Consider the following 15,839-nt stretch of genomic DNA (forward strand, 5'->3'; position numbering starts at 1 on the left):
GATGAGCCGGGTTTTGGGTCTGAGACTTACGTATCTCCGCAACTTCTTCTCCGGCGGTGACTTTCGGAGCCAGCCCGAGCACACCACCTCCCCGCCGCTCATCGCGGCCGCCGGGCGCTGCCTCCCGGCGCTCAGCGCCGGCCCATGCAGGGATGGAGGGAGGGATGCAGGGATGGGTGGAGGGGGTGGGTGGGTGGATGATGGGTGGGTGGGGGGAGGGATGTGGGCATGGCAAGCGCCTCCCCCGCCCGCAGCCGAGCGGGGAAGCAGGAAACCGGCTCCTTCCCCGGCTCACCCCGCCTCCCGCCCGGCCCGGCGCCCCGCCAGCCCGCGTTAAAGACACAAAACCCCGCGGGGAACCGAGAGGGTGCCTGGACCCCAGCGAACCCCCCCTTTCCCATTCCCCACCCCCCCATACAGCACCTATATGGAAACTTCACCCGCACCGCAGCAGGTGATCCGCACCGCAGCCCAGCGCTGCCTGCATCGTGTCGTGTGTGTCCCCCCCCAAACCCTCCACCGCAAGGTTTAATCCCACCAGCCCCTCTCCCCTCATCCCGATGGGAAAGATCCTTCTCACCCCAGAAAGCAGAGGGGTGGCTGTCACCCTCGGGGGGCTGCACGCGAGATGGAGGTGCCATCGGAAAACAAAGAGGTTGGGGAAGGAACAGCCGAAACACCAGCGATAGCAAAAATCCCTCCTGGACGGGGGGGGGGGGGGGAATAAAACGTAAAAAAAAAAAAAAAACCAAAAAAAAGAGGAGAATCAATAAAAGCTTCATATTTTATTATTGATTTTTAAATAATGGAGCTGTGCCCACTGAAAGGGGATTTTGACTGCTGTCGGAGTCTCATGCAGACACGCCGGGTTTTGTGTTACAGCGTATCACACCCTGGCTGAGATTAACTATCATCTTCCACATCTAGAAACACTGCACATTTAAAAGTCTGATCCCATCCCCAGCTCAAGCAGCAATAAAGCTTCCCTCCACAGCCCTGCGAAGTGCGGTTATGCCCCAACCCTCCTTTTGCTGCACCCTTCAAAACAAAAACCCGGCCACGACACCCAGAAAAGCTCTTTATGGCCGAGTCCTCCCAGCCCATGACACGCTCGCACTGCCTGCTTATTAGCAAAATACCACTGGGGTTGGATTTCCACGACCTGTGGAAAGCTCTGCCCCGAACCTGCTCAGGCACGTTCAGCCCTCCCTGCCTCGACTTCCCCGCCCGCCCGACCTCCGTGGGCAGGGACGGTGCCTCCTTAGGTGTTGGTGCCATCGCTGGTGCAACAACAGCTCCGCGCTGGCTGGGTGCTCTGCTGGACGTCGAACAACGATCTTCCCAGGCCGCTGCTCGCGCAGGGACCCGGCACCGCTTCAGAGCAGCAATGGCAACTCGCAGTGCCTGTGGGAGGTGGGCACGGCGCCGCTCTGCAAGATGGGGACAGCACAGTTCAGCCATATCGTCCTTATGCATTCACAACGGAGGGGAATAACCCCTTAAAGAACAAGCATGTCATTCCTTAGGACTGCATTTTTCCCAACGGCTTTGTTTTTCTGCCAGTGAAACGCAAAGGCTGAAAAAGAAGATTTTTTTTCGACCTTCTTGCTGCCCAAAGGAAGGGCTCGATCCCGTCCAACTGCTGGGCAATCTCTGCGCAGGTGCTGGCCGCGGTCAGACCAGCTCGCCCACCTCCGCCGGCGCGGCGTGCGCGATGGAGCCGAGAGCAGGGGAGGACGGAGAGGCCAGTTCTGCGCCGGCCCCAGCCAGCATCGCCTTCTTCAGTGCGCTGGAGCTGTATCAGCTCACACCGCAGGAGAGTGGGTCTCGCCGGCAAACTCTCCCCGGTTAGAGGCAGTCTGGGGATTCACGGGGAAAACTGCGTCCTGGTGACCCGCGCTGGAGAGATCTTCCCCAAGAAGAAGGGATTTATAAAGATCTAACTGAGAGCAGACGGTCGTGATTGACACGCAGGTATCCTGCAAAGCCACTCCAAGGCGTATGTTAATGATTCACACGTCAGGAATTCACTCACACCTACACCGATGCAAAGTGGTATTGGTCTGCAAACCAGTTGCAAAGAACCCCGTCCGCATTTTTGTGTTAACAACTTTCACCATGCGGAGCTGAAACACTACGTTTGGGCGACGGATGTTTAAAGAAATGCTCCGTAATTATCATCGTGTGAATTGGAATGAATTATTCCACGTATTCTGTGACAGCCTTTGGCTCATTACCCTGCTCTCTTGCTGTACAAAGCTTTCTCTTCGCTCATCCGTTGTTCTGGATCACATTTACTAACTTGGTCATACCAAAAGATGTATCTGAACAGCGCCCAAAACACGAAGCACCCCTGCGAATTGTTTTTTTTCATGCCTTTGGTAATGCCTGACCCACGTACCTCAGATGGCTGGGACTTTGGGATGGGAAACGTGTTGCATTTTCTGTACACTTAAATCTGCTGCCGCCTCGAACGTGAAAGAGAAGCTCTGCGCAGAGAAACGCGCGAAACAACGTGAACGTGTCTCCCTGATTCCACCGTGGCTGTACGCAGAGCGGGAACAGCAAGCTAATCCTGGCTTCAGGCTGCCAGATTGCACAGGATCCAATGCACGTAACGTTACGACGCCTTGTAACGCTGGCCCCACCGAAAGCATTTGGCCAGGAATAGAGACACCACCCCCAACGCCCCTTGGAGTTACAGACGATGCACGTCACGAACGCGGCTCTGATTTGGCAGCGCTTGCATGTTCGTAACAGTTTTACCAACTTCAAGCTGTTCCTCCAACGGCGGCGGAGGCTGAACTCAGGCTGGCCCCAGCTGACTGCGTAAACCTCCGGAGTCTGAGCTAACAGCCAGCAGCCTTGGCGGAAAACTGTGAAAACCACATCCCTGCGTTGGAAAAACGCGATGAGGGAGTTATACGAAGCCATCGAGCATCCGTCTCTGCCAGCAGGAGCAACTGAAGGGGGAACGGCAGAACTAGCAGGCGTAGCAAGGGAGAAGTTAAGAGATGCCACGTAAGAAATCATCTTCCTCGCATAAGGGTAGGGCAGAAAGAGAAACATCTTTCCAAGAAAAAGCCCTCGTGCAGCGTGTTTCATGTGCCGGGGTGCACGAAGAAGTTACACTTTCTATGGCAGAAACCTCCGGGGTTTTTCATCGTCACCTTCAGCGGGCTTCCTTCTTCTGGGCTGAAACTGAAATCTATACGAAAATCAGAACTTCTAAGAAAGAAACCACAATGCCCACCGCTTCTCCCGCCTGCTCCGAATTTCTTTCAACGGGCTGTGCCATCTCCTGGCAGATGGGCAGGCTGCAGGCAGAGCAACTCCCCTCCTGGCTCCGGCTCGCTGGTGGGAGCGGCTGGGATGGATGGATGGATGGAGACGCCGGGCATTTCCCCGGGATTAGGGACCAGCTGGCTGAAATGCTGCGGGCTACTTACCCCAGCCAGGCGCTGATCCCTTGGAAATGCCCGATACCGAGGTTAATACAAACCGAGACATGCTGCTGGGGGGCAGGGACAGGCTTTAACAATCTGCTGCGCCGCTTGGCGCTGCACGGCCGCTTCTCGATTCTGAGCGAACGCTCAGTCTCACGAGATCCAGCCCCACAACAATACACCCCGACTTTATCTTCGCGAAACAGTTCCTGCAGCAGAGCTAGATGGAAGCAGCTTTTTTTTTTTTAATTATTTCATCAAGAATTTTCAAGGTTACAAAAAAAAAAACAAGAACCCACCTCTTTCAAGAACTCGAGTCCTTTCAAGCTTTCCACCCCCCGTAACAGAGCACGGCGAGCCCCCCAGAGCAACCGCCGTCGAAGCCAAACCGCAAGACGGCCCTTTCCTTCGCGTGACAGACAGCAGCGCCAGCAGCTCCGGCTGCTTTCCATGAGCCGGGGGGGGGGGAATAGTAGCACAGTATGCTTTGATCAGATAACGAGACAGCTTGAAGCATATTCACCCCACAAAGATGGGGGCATCAGCGCTCTGATGCCGTGAAAGAGGCTCAGCAAAGGGAGAAGGGAAGAGACGACTCGCGGGTCAGCAGCGTTCCCAGCCCACACGCTCCCTTGGACACGGTGGTCCATTTGCTAGCGGTGGAGATGGGAAAACAACAGATCACAGAATCACAGAATGGTAGGGGTTGGGAGGGACCTCTGTGGGTCATCTAGTCCAAACCCCCTGCCGGAGCAGGGTCTCCTACAGCCGGCTGCACAGGACCTTGTCCAGGCGGGTCTTGAATATCTCCAGATCAAACCAGCTTTGTCCCCTCTCCCTTGGAGATCCTGGCCAAAACCAGCACATCCCACCAAGAACGGAGGCAGGCCGCCGGGCAGCGCAGCGAGGGGGCCGAGGTGCCAGAGCTGGACGTGTCTGCGGATGCAGCCAGAGGATGCTCCCAGCCCTTGCACTTGAAGATAATTAAATGGGCTTTCCTATTCCAGAACCACAGTCTAAGCTGAAGCCCAGTCCTGCTTCCCTCAGTAAACTGGACACTTAGAAATAAATCTGCCTGGAGCCGAGCTGGGACAGAACGCTACTGAAATATTTCTCAGTTCTGGGCCCAGAGCTTCTTCACCCTGGTCCTTCCTTCTAGGATGGAGGAGTTCCTCGTGCAAACTCTCCTGCCCGGACCCAGATACATTTTTGGCAGCTATGTTTACCCTTTTTTTTTCTCCCCCCAACTTACGCTGTTTCTACCATGGACGAGAAGGAAACTGGGAGTTTTCCTATTTTTTTCTCACCTTCTCAAAACAGAAACCCATTGTAGCGTTGCTTGGTGGAAAAGAGCAGCAGGCAGCGCTCCAGACACGGACGCTATTCTGATTTAAGCATAAAGGCCACTTCATCCTTGTTTTTTTCCTAAGGAGACCAGAAGCTCTGCATGGAAAGGACTCCCTCTACGGACACTCTTTGGCACAATGGGGCTTTGACCGCAGCTGGGCCCGGGGCAAGCAACCATAAAACAAACGATAATAAAACAAGCAAGGGAGAAATCTTCGCCGGGCTCCCTTGCCTGTTTACCCGCCCCTGGTATACTCTCACATCCTTAGGCATTACTTCAAGTCCAGATGGTGCTCTGTGGTAGAGCAAACGAGCAATTATCCTCCTGACACCCCACAAGGCCTCCCCGCATGCGATCACAAGAAGTTACTTCACCCCAAGCGAAGAGCTGTTGTCTGGCTTTTCAGCATAATTGGATGTAATCAAGTTTAATTTGGTTGGTGCAGTAACTCTGAAGACTTTTGTAACTGGATTACTGTCGGCTCAACGGTCATGTGCCATTATATCTGCTGGTCAAAACAGAAGCCAGAATAAAACCAGATGCTCCCCCCCTACTCCTCCTTCCAGCGACACCCCTTCAGGATATGAGCTTGTGCTGCACAGTCAACATAATGAACTAAAAATTGTATTAGAAGAAGGAAATCGTTGTTCAGGCCTCTCCTAGAAAGTGCAGATTATTTTGAGCATGTGTCCGTGTTTGTTTACAATCGCAGACCACGCACAGCTTCGTGCTGGAGCTACTGGAGCATCGCTCTACGATGCACGTGAGCTTGGAGACATACGGGTCTTCTCCTCCTTACTGTACGCGTAGGGAAGCTGAGGCCGTGAGCACGGCTGGTGAGGACGGAGTCCCCCAGGTCCCATTTGCCACTGCACATCACCAGGAATACACAAAGTGCTGGGTTTATAGCAGGCTTAGAGCTCTACTACAGGTGACCACAGAATCCCACAGAATGGCAGGGGTTGGAAGGGACCTCTGTGGGTCATCTAGTCCAACCCCCCAAATAATCTACAGGTGAGAGTGGCAGCTGATAAACGTAACAAAGCCAGCGGCATAAAGACCTTATTTTCAGGCCCTCCAGCTCCTACCAGTGTTAAGCCACAGGAGCAGCATGTGAAAGCCTCTTCCCATCATCCTTGAGGTCAAATTTTTCAAATCCAAGAGCCTGTGGTCTCTTCTAACGCCCCCGAAATGCTGAGAGCTAAGACACACTGATACCCTCCTGACAGATGCTGAGGCCAGGCGGACGGAGACTGAAATATGGCACTTTTCGAACAGTGAAAATAACCACTGGAAGAACGCGTGGAGGTGATACGCTCTTGTGGTTTCAAACCATTTTAGGCCATTTGGAGGCATAGGGAGTGCATTATATTCCTGGCTGAAATGTCGATTGCATTTTAGACAGACACCTCCTGAAAGCCAGCTCAATTTTGAACGGCAGATCAACCGTAAAAGGACCAAAGTGCAAAGAGACTTCCCTGAGATCGGCAGCAGAGGATGCTCTCCAGCTCCCAGTCCCAAACGCTGCGGAGCAGCCACGCGCGCAGCCGAAGGCTGTTAACGCTGCAGAGGCAGGCATATGCATCTCTGTTTTGGGCCAGATGGCCATTCTGAGCTTCTAATGATCTGGGAAATGAACACTTCATAATGTTCTATCTCAGAGGGTTTAGCACAAACTTTCTCCCCTTTTCTCCGTACCAGCACTGTTACAGATGGTACCAAATCTCAGTCAGGGTCTGGAGTAACACAGTGCTAAAACCACCATGTTTTAGCACGTACTCCAAGGACACGGCAATGTAATCCTGCCTGGCAAGTCATCCATCACATTTATTAACAAACAGGCTCACAAAATTTGTTAAACACTTGAACCCTATACTTCCTAAATCACCACAGACGCTAATAATTTATTAACGCCATCAATAATCACTGAATTTGAAAGACTGCTCGAAGCCACTGGCCCTCAGACTTATCTGCGTGGTTCTTCGGGTTTTGCGGGTGGCGAAGTTCAGCCAGGCAGGGCGATACGGAAAAGCCCCACCCGCGCAGGTTTGCGGAGAGGCACCTGCAGCAGACCCTTCCCAGCGCTCCGGCTGCCGAGCAGAGCCCCTCCTCGGCGGCCACGGCGCTGCGCACACGCCGTCGGGCGAGCCTGAACGCACACGGTGATTTATTTACACTAAACAACCGCGGAGGTCATTTCAAGTGCTTCAGGGCGATGCCGTCGTGTGACTCCAACCCGACCCAACGAGGCCTCACGGGTTCCAGCGGTGCCAGCGTCTCTGCGGTGGGGAAGTGCTCGCAGCTGGATCTCCCGGAGCTGCAAACTGGCAACCAGCTGAGCACTGGTTTTCCTTAACTTTGTGCAGAAATGGGAAAAATCTGTTCTCAAGTCCAGCAGGGGAGCCTGGAAATCTAACCCTGGCCCTAACTCTCGCTTCCCTCCACAGCCTCTGGCAAGTCCCTTCATCTGTCCCTGACTTTTCCGTGCTCACCTGGAGCATCACAGCTGTGTGAGCAGCCCTGCCAGCACCCACACGGAGAGGTCAGCAAGCCCCGAGGTTCTCTAGGGTGGGTGCCCGGCTGTCTGCTGCTCGGACGGGCAGCCCGTGGCCATGCATTCATCAGCAGAGGGACAAGCAGCAAACGGGAGACCTGTGTGTCAGAAAAACACGGATGGCGAGCCTGCTTCACAGAGCTTAATCGTAATACTGAGCTCTTAGAGCCCAGGATCTTCAAAGGGCCACAAAGATAGCATTGAATTAATGCTCAGAAATCACTTTTGAAGTAAAGACACTGTAGAAGTATTATTATAAAATCATTATGTCTATGAAATATAATTATTTTCCCCTGTGGCTGGAAACCTAGGCTCTTTCAGAAGTCACAGCAGATAGTACTGAATAGTCCAATATAGAAACTTCTGCGTTTACATGATTTCTGCAGGCCACCTCCCAGACCATGATTGTTTCTGAGCAGTTTGCGTATTTTTTTGGCCAGCAAACCCACATGATCGGTGACTTTCGAAAATTTAGACCTCAATTTTCACAGCATATAGAAGCCTCAGTACATTAACCTGCCGAAGGCAGCAAGATAGACAGCTATGGGTGAAGAGCAACAAGCAAGATCAAGCTCTGCAAAGAAAATTAAAAATGTACTCTGTTGGCTGCCTCAAATTATTCAGAAAAAATCGATTGCAAGGGTAATAAAAATAAACAGCAGGATTGCTATCTCTGAAAGGCCTCGAGACATACAGGAATAGATAAAAATCACTGAAGCGCAGTCTAGGATCTGAGAAATGCCAAAAATGCGTTTGAAACTGGATCAGCTGCAAACATCCTGCCTTGCTTCTGGTGTGGCCACGCACCCAAGGGCTAAACGGGGAGGGGGGGAAGGTCTTACAGGGAGGTGCTGAGGAATCACAGAATCACAGAATGGTAGGAGTTGGAAGGGGCCTCTGTGGGTCATCTAGTCCAACCCTAATTCAAGGAAGGGTTCGGTTGATTCGGGTCAGTCTCATGGTTCTGCCACACATCTTCCACAACCTCGGGGAAGCAGCTTCATTGCTCCGTGCCTCCATTTCCCCCAGCAAAACAGCGTCAGCAAGAAGAGCAACCGGGATTCTGAAGTCATTTCACCCACGCTTCACCCATAACGGAGCCTACAATTTCTGATGGAGCTAGTCTACGACTTTTAAATGGCCACACAGTCCTGCCCCTCTCTCGCCCCTTACGTGAAAGCTCTCCCTTCACAGCGTCTTTGCCAAACGCCTCGTGCAGCAGACACTGACACACAGCTGCAGGACAGATAATAATACATTTCACGGCAGCAATAAAACAAGGGGAGCCATCATTTCTTTGAACTCTGGGTCAAGCTTGTTGTTAGCCAAGTCCGTAAGAACTCGTATAGTAAATTACATACGTCTCTTTACCAGCAGGATCATAAAATAAAACTTTACAATCCTTCTGAAGGTCACGGCTCCGCAACAAGCAGTAAGGCAAAACAATAAATTCACCCCCGGGACCACCGGTTTTGTAGCTTCGGCAGCTTCGGTCAGATCCGAGGAAATTAGAACTTTGACAATCTTTATATGAAGTCTTTCTTCTTTCCCCTTTGGACCCATCTCCCAGTTCTCCCCGAGCGTAAGGCAGAGGGGAAAACAACAGTAATAATGGCTGCTACTGGATTCAGCAGCAGCAAAGCCACATTTATCTCTAGACACACATTTAATGGAAACAATGACCAAAGTGTTTCTTGGCAAATTAGTCCCCTTCTCCCCCCGAAGAAAAACACATCTATAAGCTATTTCCCAAACAATCAATATTAGTCCAGCAAGCAAAACTGTACGTTACATTTCCCATCACAGTCTTGGCATTCCCTCAAACAAGTGATGCTTTAGAAATTACAGCTACTACCAAAGAAACTGGAGAGCGGGCTGCTGAGCTGGGCACCTGGCTGCTTTTCTCTCCGGTCCGGGGGCCTGAATGCGGGTAATTCAGCTAAAACCCCTGGGCTGGTCTGCTGACTTTTAAACATTCGGCCCAGCCATGTTTCTTTTTGTGTATGCTTGTACAGAAGCTAGAACAACGGTCCAACATCCAGACACTGCCACAGCATCGCAACGTAAATTGTAAGCGAGAGAACAGCAATCTCTACTGCTACCTTCAGAGCATGCATTTGCTCCCCAGTGGATTTAAAATTAGGAAGACCGAGACATGGCTTTCGTTCTGCAAGTATTTTTTTTAATTAAAAATGGAGTACTTCAGGGTACTTTGATCCAGCACATAAAAATCTTAAGTGAAGGGATTATCTGACATTCTTGAAGTGAAAACAAAGGTTTTCCTCTAAACACTCATCTGAGAAGCTGGCATTGGGTTATGCAAAGTTTACGGCATTGCTCTTCTATTCCCAGCGGTGCTGCTCTCCCACGGCTCAGCCCTAATGCTGCAAAGCCACAGACGTGGAATCAATGACCCCGACTCCTTCCTCTGCAGCTCCAAGTGCGGACAAACCTGAAGAGAGGCAGCGCTAGCTGCTGAGGAACTGAAACTCCACCAAGTACTTACCGAACGGATGCTAGCAGAGGCTGTGCTGGGCACCTGGCCTTGAGAGCCGACCGCTTACCGTGCTGGAAACGCCCCAACGTAAGCTACTGCACTGCGCGGTCAGGCCAGGAGATGATTCCTGTGCGCAAAGAATAACAGCTTTTTATTTGAAGAAGTGTCAGAGGTTTTGTCTGGCTTCAGCCATTGCCCGAGCAAAGATGTAGCAAGGAGAACTGCTTGTATCTATGAAATTCTCGTTGCCTTCTCCTCCCTGTCCAAGAGGAACAACCTCCCCTGTCCTCCAGACTGACCTCCGTTACATTCTGAGAGAGGAGATTCGAAGGAAATACACGACATTCCACATGGAGATCCCAGGGAAAACACATCGCATTCCTTGGCAATACCAGCCAATGTTCCACATACACAGCGCACGGCGAACAATGCCAGCCTGGAGGGAAAGAGCAGCTCCCACCCTTGCTGGTACCCATACATCAAGCGTCTCCCAAGAACATCGATCTCGGTATTAACCCTAAGCAGGATCATCACACACATGGACCTCAGCCTCTGCCTTCTCCTCTCTCCCACTGCTAGGAAAAACAAGGTGTGTGGAAGGCTGTTTCCAGGAACGGACAAGCCTTTCTTCTCCCTTCTGAGGCTGAACGTTCATCTGGTTAGGTTCTGTTGGGAACAACCCTGCTGTCCTCCTGCTTATTCTTCCAGATTATCCGGGGTAGTCTGCTGGATGAGCTTTTAGGTCCAAGAGCAATGCCCCCTTAGCTCAACCCTGCCCATGGGACCTCCAACTTGCTGAGTACCTTTGAATGAAATATAGAAATACCTGAAGAAGGCTGGGGAGACCGCTCCTCTTGGATGCATAGTTGGAAACTCACCAAGCATCACTCACAGAATCACAGAATGGCAGGGGTTGGAAGGGACCTCTGTGGATCACCTAGTCCAATCCCCCTGCTGAAGGAGGGTCACTAGAGCAGGCAGCACAGGGCCGTGTCCAGGCAGGGTTTGAATATCTTCAGAGAAGGAGACTCCACAACCTTCCTGGGCAGCCTGGGCCAGGGCTCCGTCACCCTCAGAGGGAAGAAGTTCTTCCTCATGTTCAGCTGGAACTTCCTGTGCTTCAGTTTGTGCTCGTTGCCCCTTGTCCTGTCGCTGGGCTCCACTGAAAAGAGCCTGGTCGACACCCACCCTTAAGACATTATAAGATCCCCTCATGGTGCATCCTTGCTACACCTTCCTTAAAAATCTGCCTTTCTACAATGGCTGCAACCAGAAAAACAGCAAAACCACCCTTAACCCCGAACCAAAACTAAAACCTCAAACCTTTGACATTCCTTCATATACTTACCGATCTCTAAATCAAAAGTTCAAGCTTTTCCTTCTGCCCAGCAACAACCTCTTCGCAAGGCAAAGAATGACGCGTGGATCAGACCAGTCCTTGGTTCTTGCAAGCTGTCACCTCATACAAGGCCCTGACAGGCGCCCTGCGAGCCTGTTTGAAACAGTCCTGCCACCACCTGTGACTCACGCCACATCATCCTATGACTTTTTGGCACCTTCCATTGTCTTCTTCTCTACGCCTCGTTTTTCACCTGGCCCTGCTCAGCCCCACCCTGCCCATCAGATCTGGCATCTCACCAGGTGATCAACAACCTGCCAGTGACAACAGCCAGCTGATGCCAAAACCAACACAGCCAGCGCAGAGCCGCTGCCGCGATGGGAGCAGAGTGGACAGGAGACGGCGCTGCCACCCGCCCACTCCGTTTTCAGCAGATGGGCTTCCAGTTCAAGGGCTCTCATTTACAGCAACGGTGACAGAACCGGTGACTAAGGAGCTCAATAAGGACGCCTGCTCATCGCAAGTTATTTAGGAACACGGTATGGATGGGGCTGTTTGGCAGCTGTACTCTTTCCACATCTTTCTGCTGAGAGAAGTAATTCCAAAACATAAAGGCCAGCAGTAACATTTAAGACGAAGCATTAAAAGCAGAGCTGGTCCAAGTGCAGGAAGCTACTCGGCTGTCTGATGTAGGAACTTCTCAGTGGTTTCGAAGGGAAGGCAGGTGCTTGAACCGTTTCGTGGAACCAGACTCACCAACTCGGGCTGTACTGGGAAACGCAAACCAGCCAACGCACAGTTAACACCTGCCCAAACGAGCGGAGCAGAGAGGTGTGTGAAAAAAAAAAAAATAATCTTGATACGCAGGGGATGTCTCAGCGCATGCAGCAAACACCCCAAAACATTGACCTTGTGGTGACGTTGTTTGCACGATCGTAACACATAACAGCCCCAGCCGTGGACCACGCTGAAACATGGCAGGGGCCACATGACATAAATATGTATTTTTAGCTACTGCAGGTGCAGTATTATACAGCCCTACCGGAGAGAACTGTGACTGCAACACCACCAGCGCAATGCTAGTTGATTACTATTTTTTAATCTCTTTCATCTACTCGGAAAAGAAGCTTTCAGGGCTGTTCTGCAGCCACTTCACGTTGTATGTGCCAGTTTACACGGGGTTCATTAGCAATAATGCTGTTACCTTGCTTTTTTCTTTTATATATATTGTCTATACTGCAGCCGTCTTGGGCTCCAGAGTAGTAAGCACTATGCAAATGACCATTTGCTGGATTGTGATAATTTGGAAGGAAAGAAGGATGCTGGAAACCATCAGTTCAAGTCCCAAATAAACCACTGTTTTCCACCTGCCTTGGGCAAGTCACTTGATCTGCCCTTAATTCCGTCTCCAAAACAGAAATGACTATTTCTTTACCTGGCAGGGAAGCTGAGAGCATAAACTCATTAAAGACTGCAAGGAGTTCAGATCCTACAGTGATAAGCAATTACTTAATACATATGCAACGCTCGGGAGCATATGATGTTGGTTGTTTCAAAATACAGACAAAACCGCTTGGTCTGATGAGCACATGAGATATTATCGCAATAACAACAACAAAAAAGCACAGCTACAACAAAAACACACCAATAAATTGCAGGTTGGCTCCGGAGAGATGAATGAACTCTCATCTCACTGAACATTTCTTTCTGCTATGAACATGTGCTCTCTCGGAGACACAAGACAGCTATCTCCTGCAGAAGTTGTGCAACTAGTCTGGGTACAGAGAAAATTCAACAATGACCTGGGTGAAGAGACAGAGTGTACCCTCAGCAAGTTTACTGATGATCCAAAGCTGGGAGGAGTGGTGGATACACTAGCAGGCTGTGCTGCCATTCAGCGAGATCTGGACAGGCTGGAGAGTTGGGCAGAGAGGAACCTGACGAAGTTCAACAAGGGCAAGTGCAGGGTCCTGCACCTGGGGAGGAACAACCCCAGGCACCAGTACAGGCTCAGGGCTGACCTGCTGGAGAGCAGCTCTGTGGAGAGGGACCTGGGTGTCCTGGTGGACGACAGGTTGACCATGAGCCAGCAGTGTGCCCTGGCTGCCAAGAAGGCCAATGGCATCCTGGGGTGCATTAAGAAAAGTGTGGCCAGCAGGTCGAGGGAGATTCTCCTCCCCCTCTCCTCTGCCCCAGTGAGGCCCCATCTGCAGTACTGTGTCCAGTTCTAGGCTCCCCACTTCAAGAAAGATGAGGAGCTACTGGAGAGAGTCCAGCGGAGGGCTACGAGGATGCTGAGGGAACTGGAGCATCTCTCCTATGAGGAAAGGCTGAGGGAGCTGGGCTTGTTCAGCCTGGAGAAGAGAAGGCTGAGAGGGGACCTTAGTAATGGTTATAAATATCTTCAGGGTGGGTGTCAGGAGGACGGGGCCAGACTCTGTTCAGTGGTGCCCAGTGACAGGACAAGGGGCAACGGGCACAAACTGAAGCAGAGAAAGTTCCAGCTGAACATGAGGAAGAACTTCTTCCCTCTGAGGGTGACGGAGCCCTGGAACAGGCTGCCCAGGGAGGTTGTGGAGTCTCCTTCCCTGAAGATATTCAAGACCTGCCTGGACGTGGTCCTGTGCAGCCTGCTCTGGGTGACCCTGCTTCGGCAGGGGGGTTGGACTGGATGACCCACAGAGGTCCCTTCCAACCCTAAACACCCTGTGATTCTGTGAAAAGGAAACATCTACCAAAGACACTGAAGGAAACACTATGATGCCGAGTGCTACGGTTTTATAACAGAAGAAGAAACCATACAGAGTTACAAAACAACCCAGTGTACATCTTTATTGATGAGTCACAAAATCAAACATCATTCACCTAGTTCACCAGTTTGAATTTGACATTTTTCCTTGCTTAGGTTTGGCTGATTTTTCCAAGGTAAATAATATTTACTTTTAACTCGGGGTGGGGAGAATCATGCTTTCCAGTAGCCACTTCGTAACAGCAAGTGCATCACAGCCATGACAACACTTCACAATTTTATAACAATCTTCAAAGTGCTGTGCAGGCATTTAATTAAAGCCTATTAAAGCCTCACAGCAGCCCTGGCTCCCAGTCCATTTCAGGTCATATCTCCTTATTAGTAGTTCACGTAAAACCCCCACTACCTCCAACAACGCTTATTCAGTACTTCCTCGGCTTGTACTAGTCTCACGAGAATCTTAACCCTTTAGTTAAGTGGGATTTAGTAATACTCCTGAAGTGCACTGAAGACACGAACTGCTATCAAAATAACTCCAAATATGCTTTCATAATCTCACCAGAACATATATTATTTTCAATAAGCCAGAATTAAAATTACCAAGAGTTTCACTGATATAAAAATTATCTTGAATTTCCTACTAAACCACAGTGAGTCATTTCCTAAAATGCTATATACATATTGTCACACCAGCAGTCTTCTCCACGTGAGTCAACTGCTGAGCTACAGGAGACAGGAGTGAGAAAACCTGGGGAAAGGAATCACATCTTTGATATTGTCAACTCCCAAGATGTACTGCAGGTAGCGTTCAAACCCCATTCCGAAGCCTCCATGAGGAACTGAGCCGAATTTTCGGAGGTCTAGATACCTGTAATTTAAACAGACAGTTACATTTGCAGCACGGTTATGTTAATGTAATTAGAGCGAGCTTTTCATCTAGGGTTTTGCTTTCCATCTTAATTAGTTCCCTTTGACCCTAACCACTGTGGGTTTCTGCCAGCACAGCCGGCGCTGGTCAGGGATGTGAAGAGGTGCGGCTCCCTGACAGGCAGAACTGTCAGCAGAACCCCCAAGTGCAAAGGCATTTAAACCAGCATAGCTATGCTTCGCCAATATGCCAGGGCCTGTTTTGTTTTCGGAGCAAGAACTCACTTGGGTAAGAAGAACAGCTTTAACGCCATCGCTCTGCTCATACTGACAGCATCTTTGTAAGTTTTTGTATCCAAAATACTCCACAAACCCAGGTTCCTACAGAAGCACAAAACATTTCCACTGTAGGAGATGGAGTCGCCTGATGGGGTTTGTTTAGCCCTCGCCACGCTGGTGCTGAAATCTGCCCTACAATATATTCTTTCATTTTCTGTCTTCTTTTCTGCAGTATAAGTCATTTCCTTTCCAGTAATTTCTTCAGAAGCCTAAATAGGTCTTGCTGTATGCTTAATATTCCTTCAGGGTTTTTTTTTTTTCTTTTAAGGTAATTGTGACAGCTTTTTGTTCCTTTTCCCCCAATCACTATTACAGAGTTATTTATTTGCACCGTAAGTCAGCAAAAAATCTTGGACATATTGTCTCCAAAAATGAGATCTGGAACAAGAAATTTCATTTTGGAGAACAGCACCTGTTGTGCACAGAAAGCTCAAAAAAAAACGTTTGGAAGCAGATATTCCAAATATATGGGTGTCAACAAGATTACGATGGTTCTGCTTTAGAGCTCCCCATTTCCCAGCTGGACTGCAGCTGATGTGATACACAGGAACTATATTTGCAGCTATAAATTGTCACCAGCAGTTTAATTTTAATAGGAGTGAAACACATCTCAGTGGTTCTGTTGATTTATGGGGCCACTTCTGAGCTTGCTGAGGCCACAAAGTTGTTATTCTTTATACGAATGCACTAGTAAGGGATT

The 15,839-nt window shown here is 50.3% G+C and overlaps 2 protein-coding genes across 9 annotated transcripts in view; both read right to left on the minus strand.

Annotated features, from left to right (window-relative positions):
- GAB2 (GRB2 associated binding protein 2) overlaps window positions 1-165 on the minus strand; it is a 103,101-nt gene extending 102,936 nt beyond the window's left edge. Inside the window, exon 1 of the mRNA XM_075416172.1 lies at window positions 31-165. Within this exon, the coding sequence (XP_075272287.1) occupies window positions 31-102 (72 nt within the window). The 5' untranslated portion in view covers window positions 103-165. The remainder of the gene's footprint in view (window positions 1-30) is intronic.
- Window positions 166-9,429: 9,264 nt separating this feature from the next.
- Window positions 9,430-15,839, minus strand: part of NARS2 (asparaginyl-tRNA synthetase 2, mitochondrial) — a 74,304-nt gene continuing 67,894 nt past the window's right edge. For 4 of the 8 annotated variants that reach the window (XM_075416216.1, XM_075416195.1, XM_075416205.1 and 1 more), the window contains one exon: window positions 13,991-14,801. In XM_075416216.1, coding sequence (XP_075272331.1) covers window positions 14,657-14,801 — 145 coding nt within the window. In that variant the 3' untranslated portion in view covers window positions 13,991-14,656. Of the gene's footprint in view, window positions 9,973-13,990; window positions 14,802-15,839 lie in introns of those variants that run through there. The other 4 variants (XM_075416242.1, XM_075416233.1, XR_012763439.1 and 1 more) reach the window with 4 other exon arrangements.

The sequence above is a fragment of the Opisthocomus hoazin genome, chromosome 1 (assembly GCF_030867145.1).
Source record: "Opisthocomus hoazin isolate bOpiHoa1 chromosome 1, bOpiHoa1.hap1, whole genome shotgun sequence".
Taxonomy (NCBI): Eukaryota; Metazoa; Chordata; class Aves; order Opisthocomiformes; family Opisthocomidae; genus Opisthocomus; species Opisthocomus hoazin.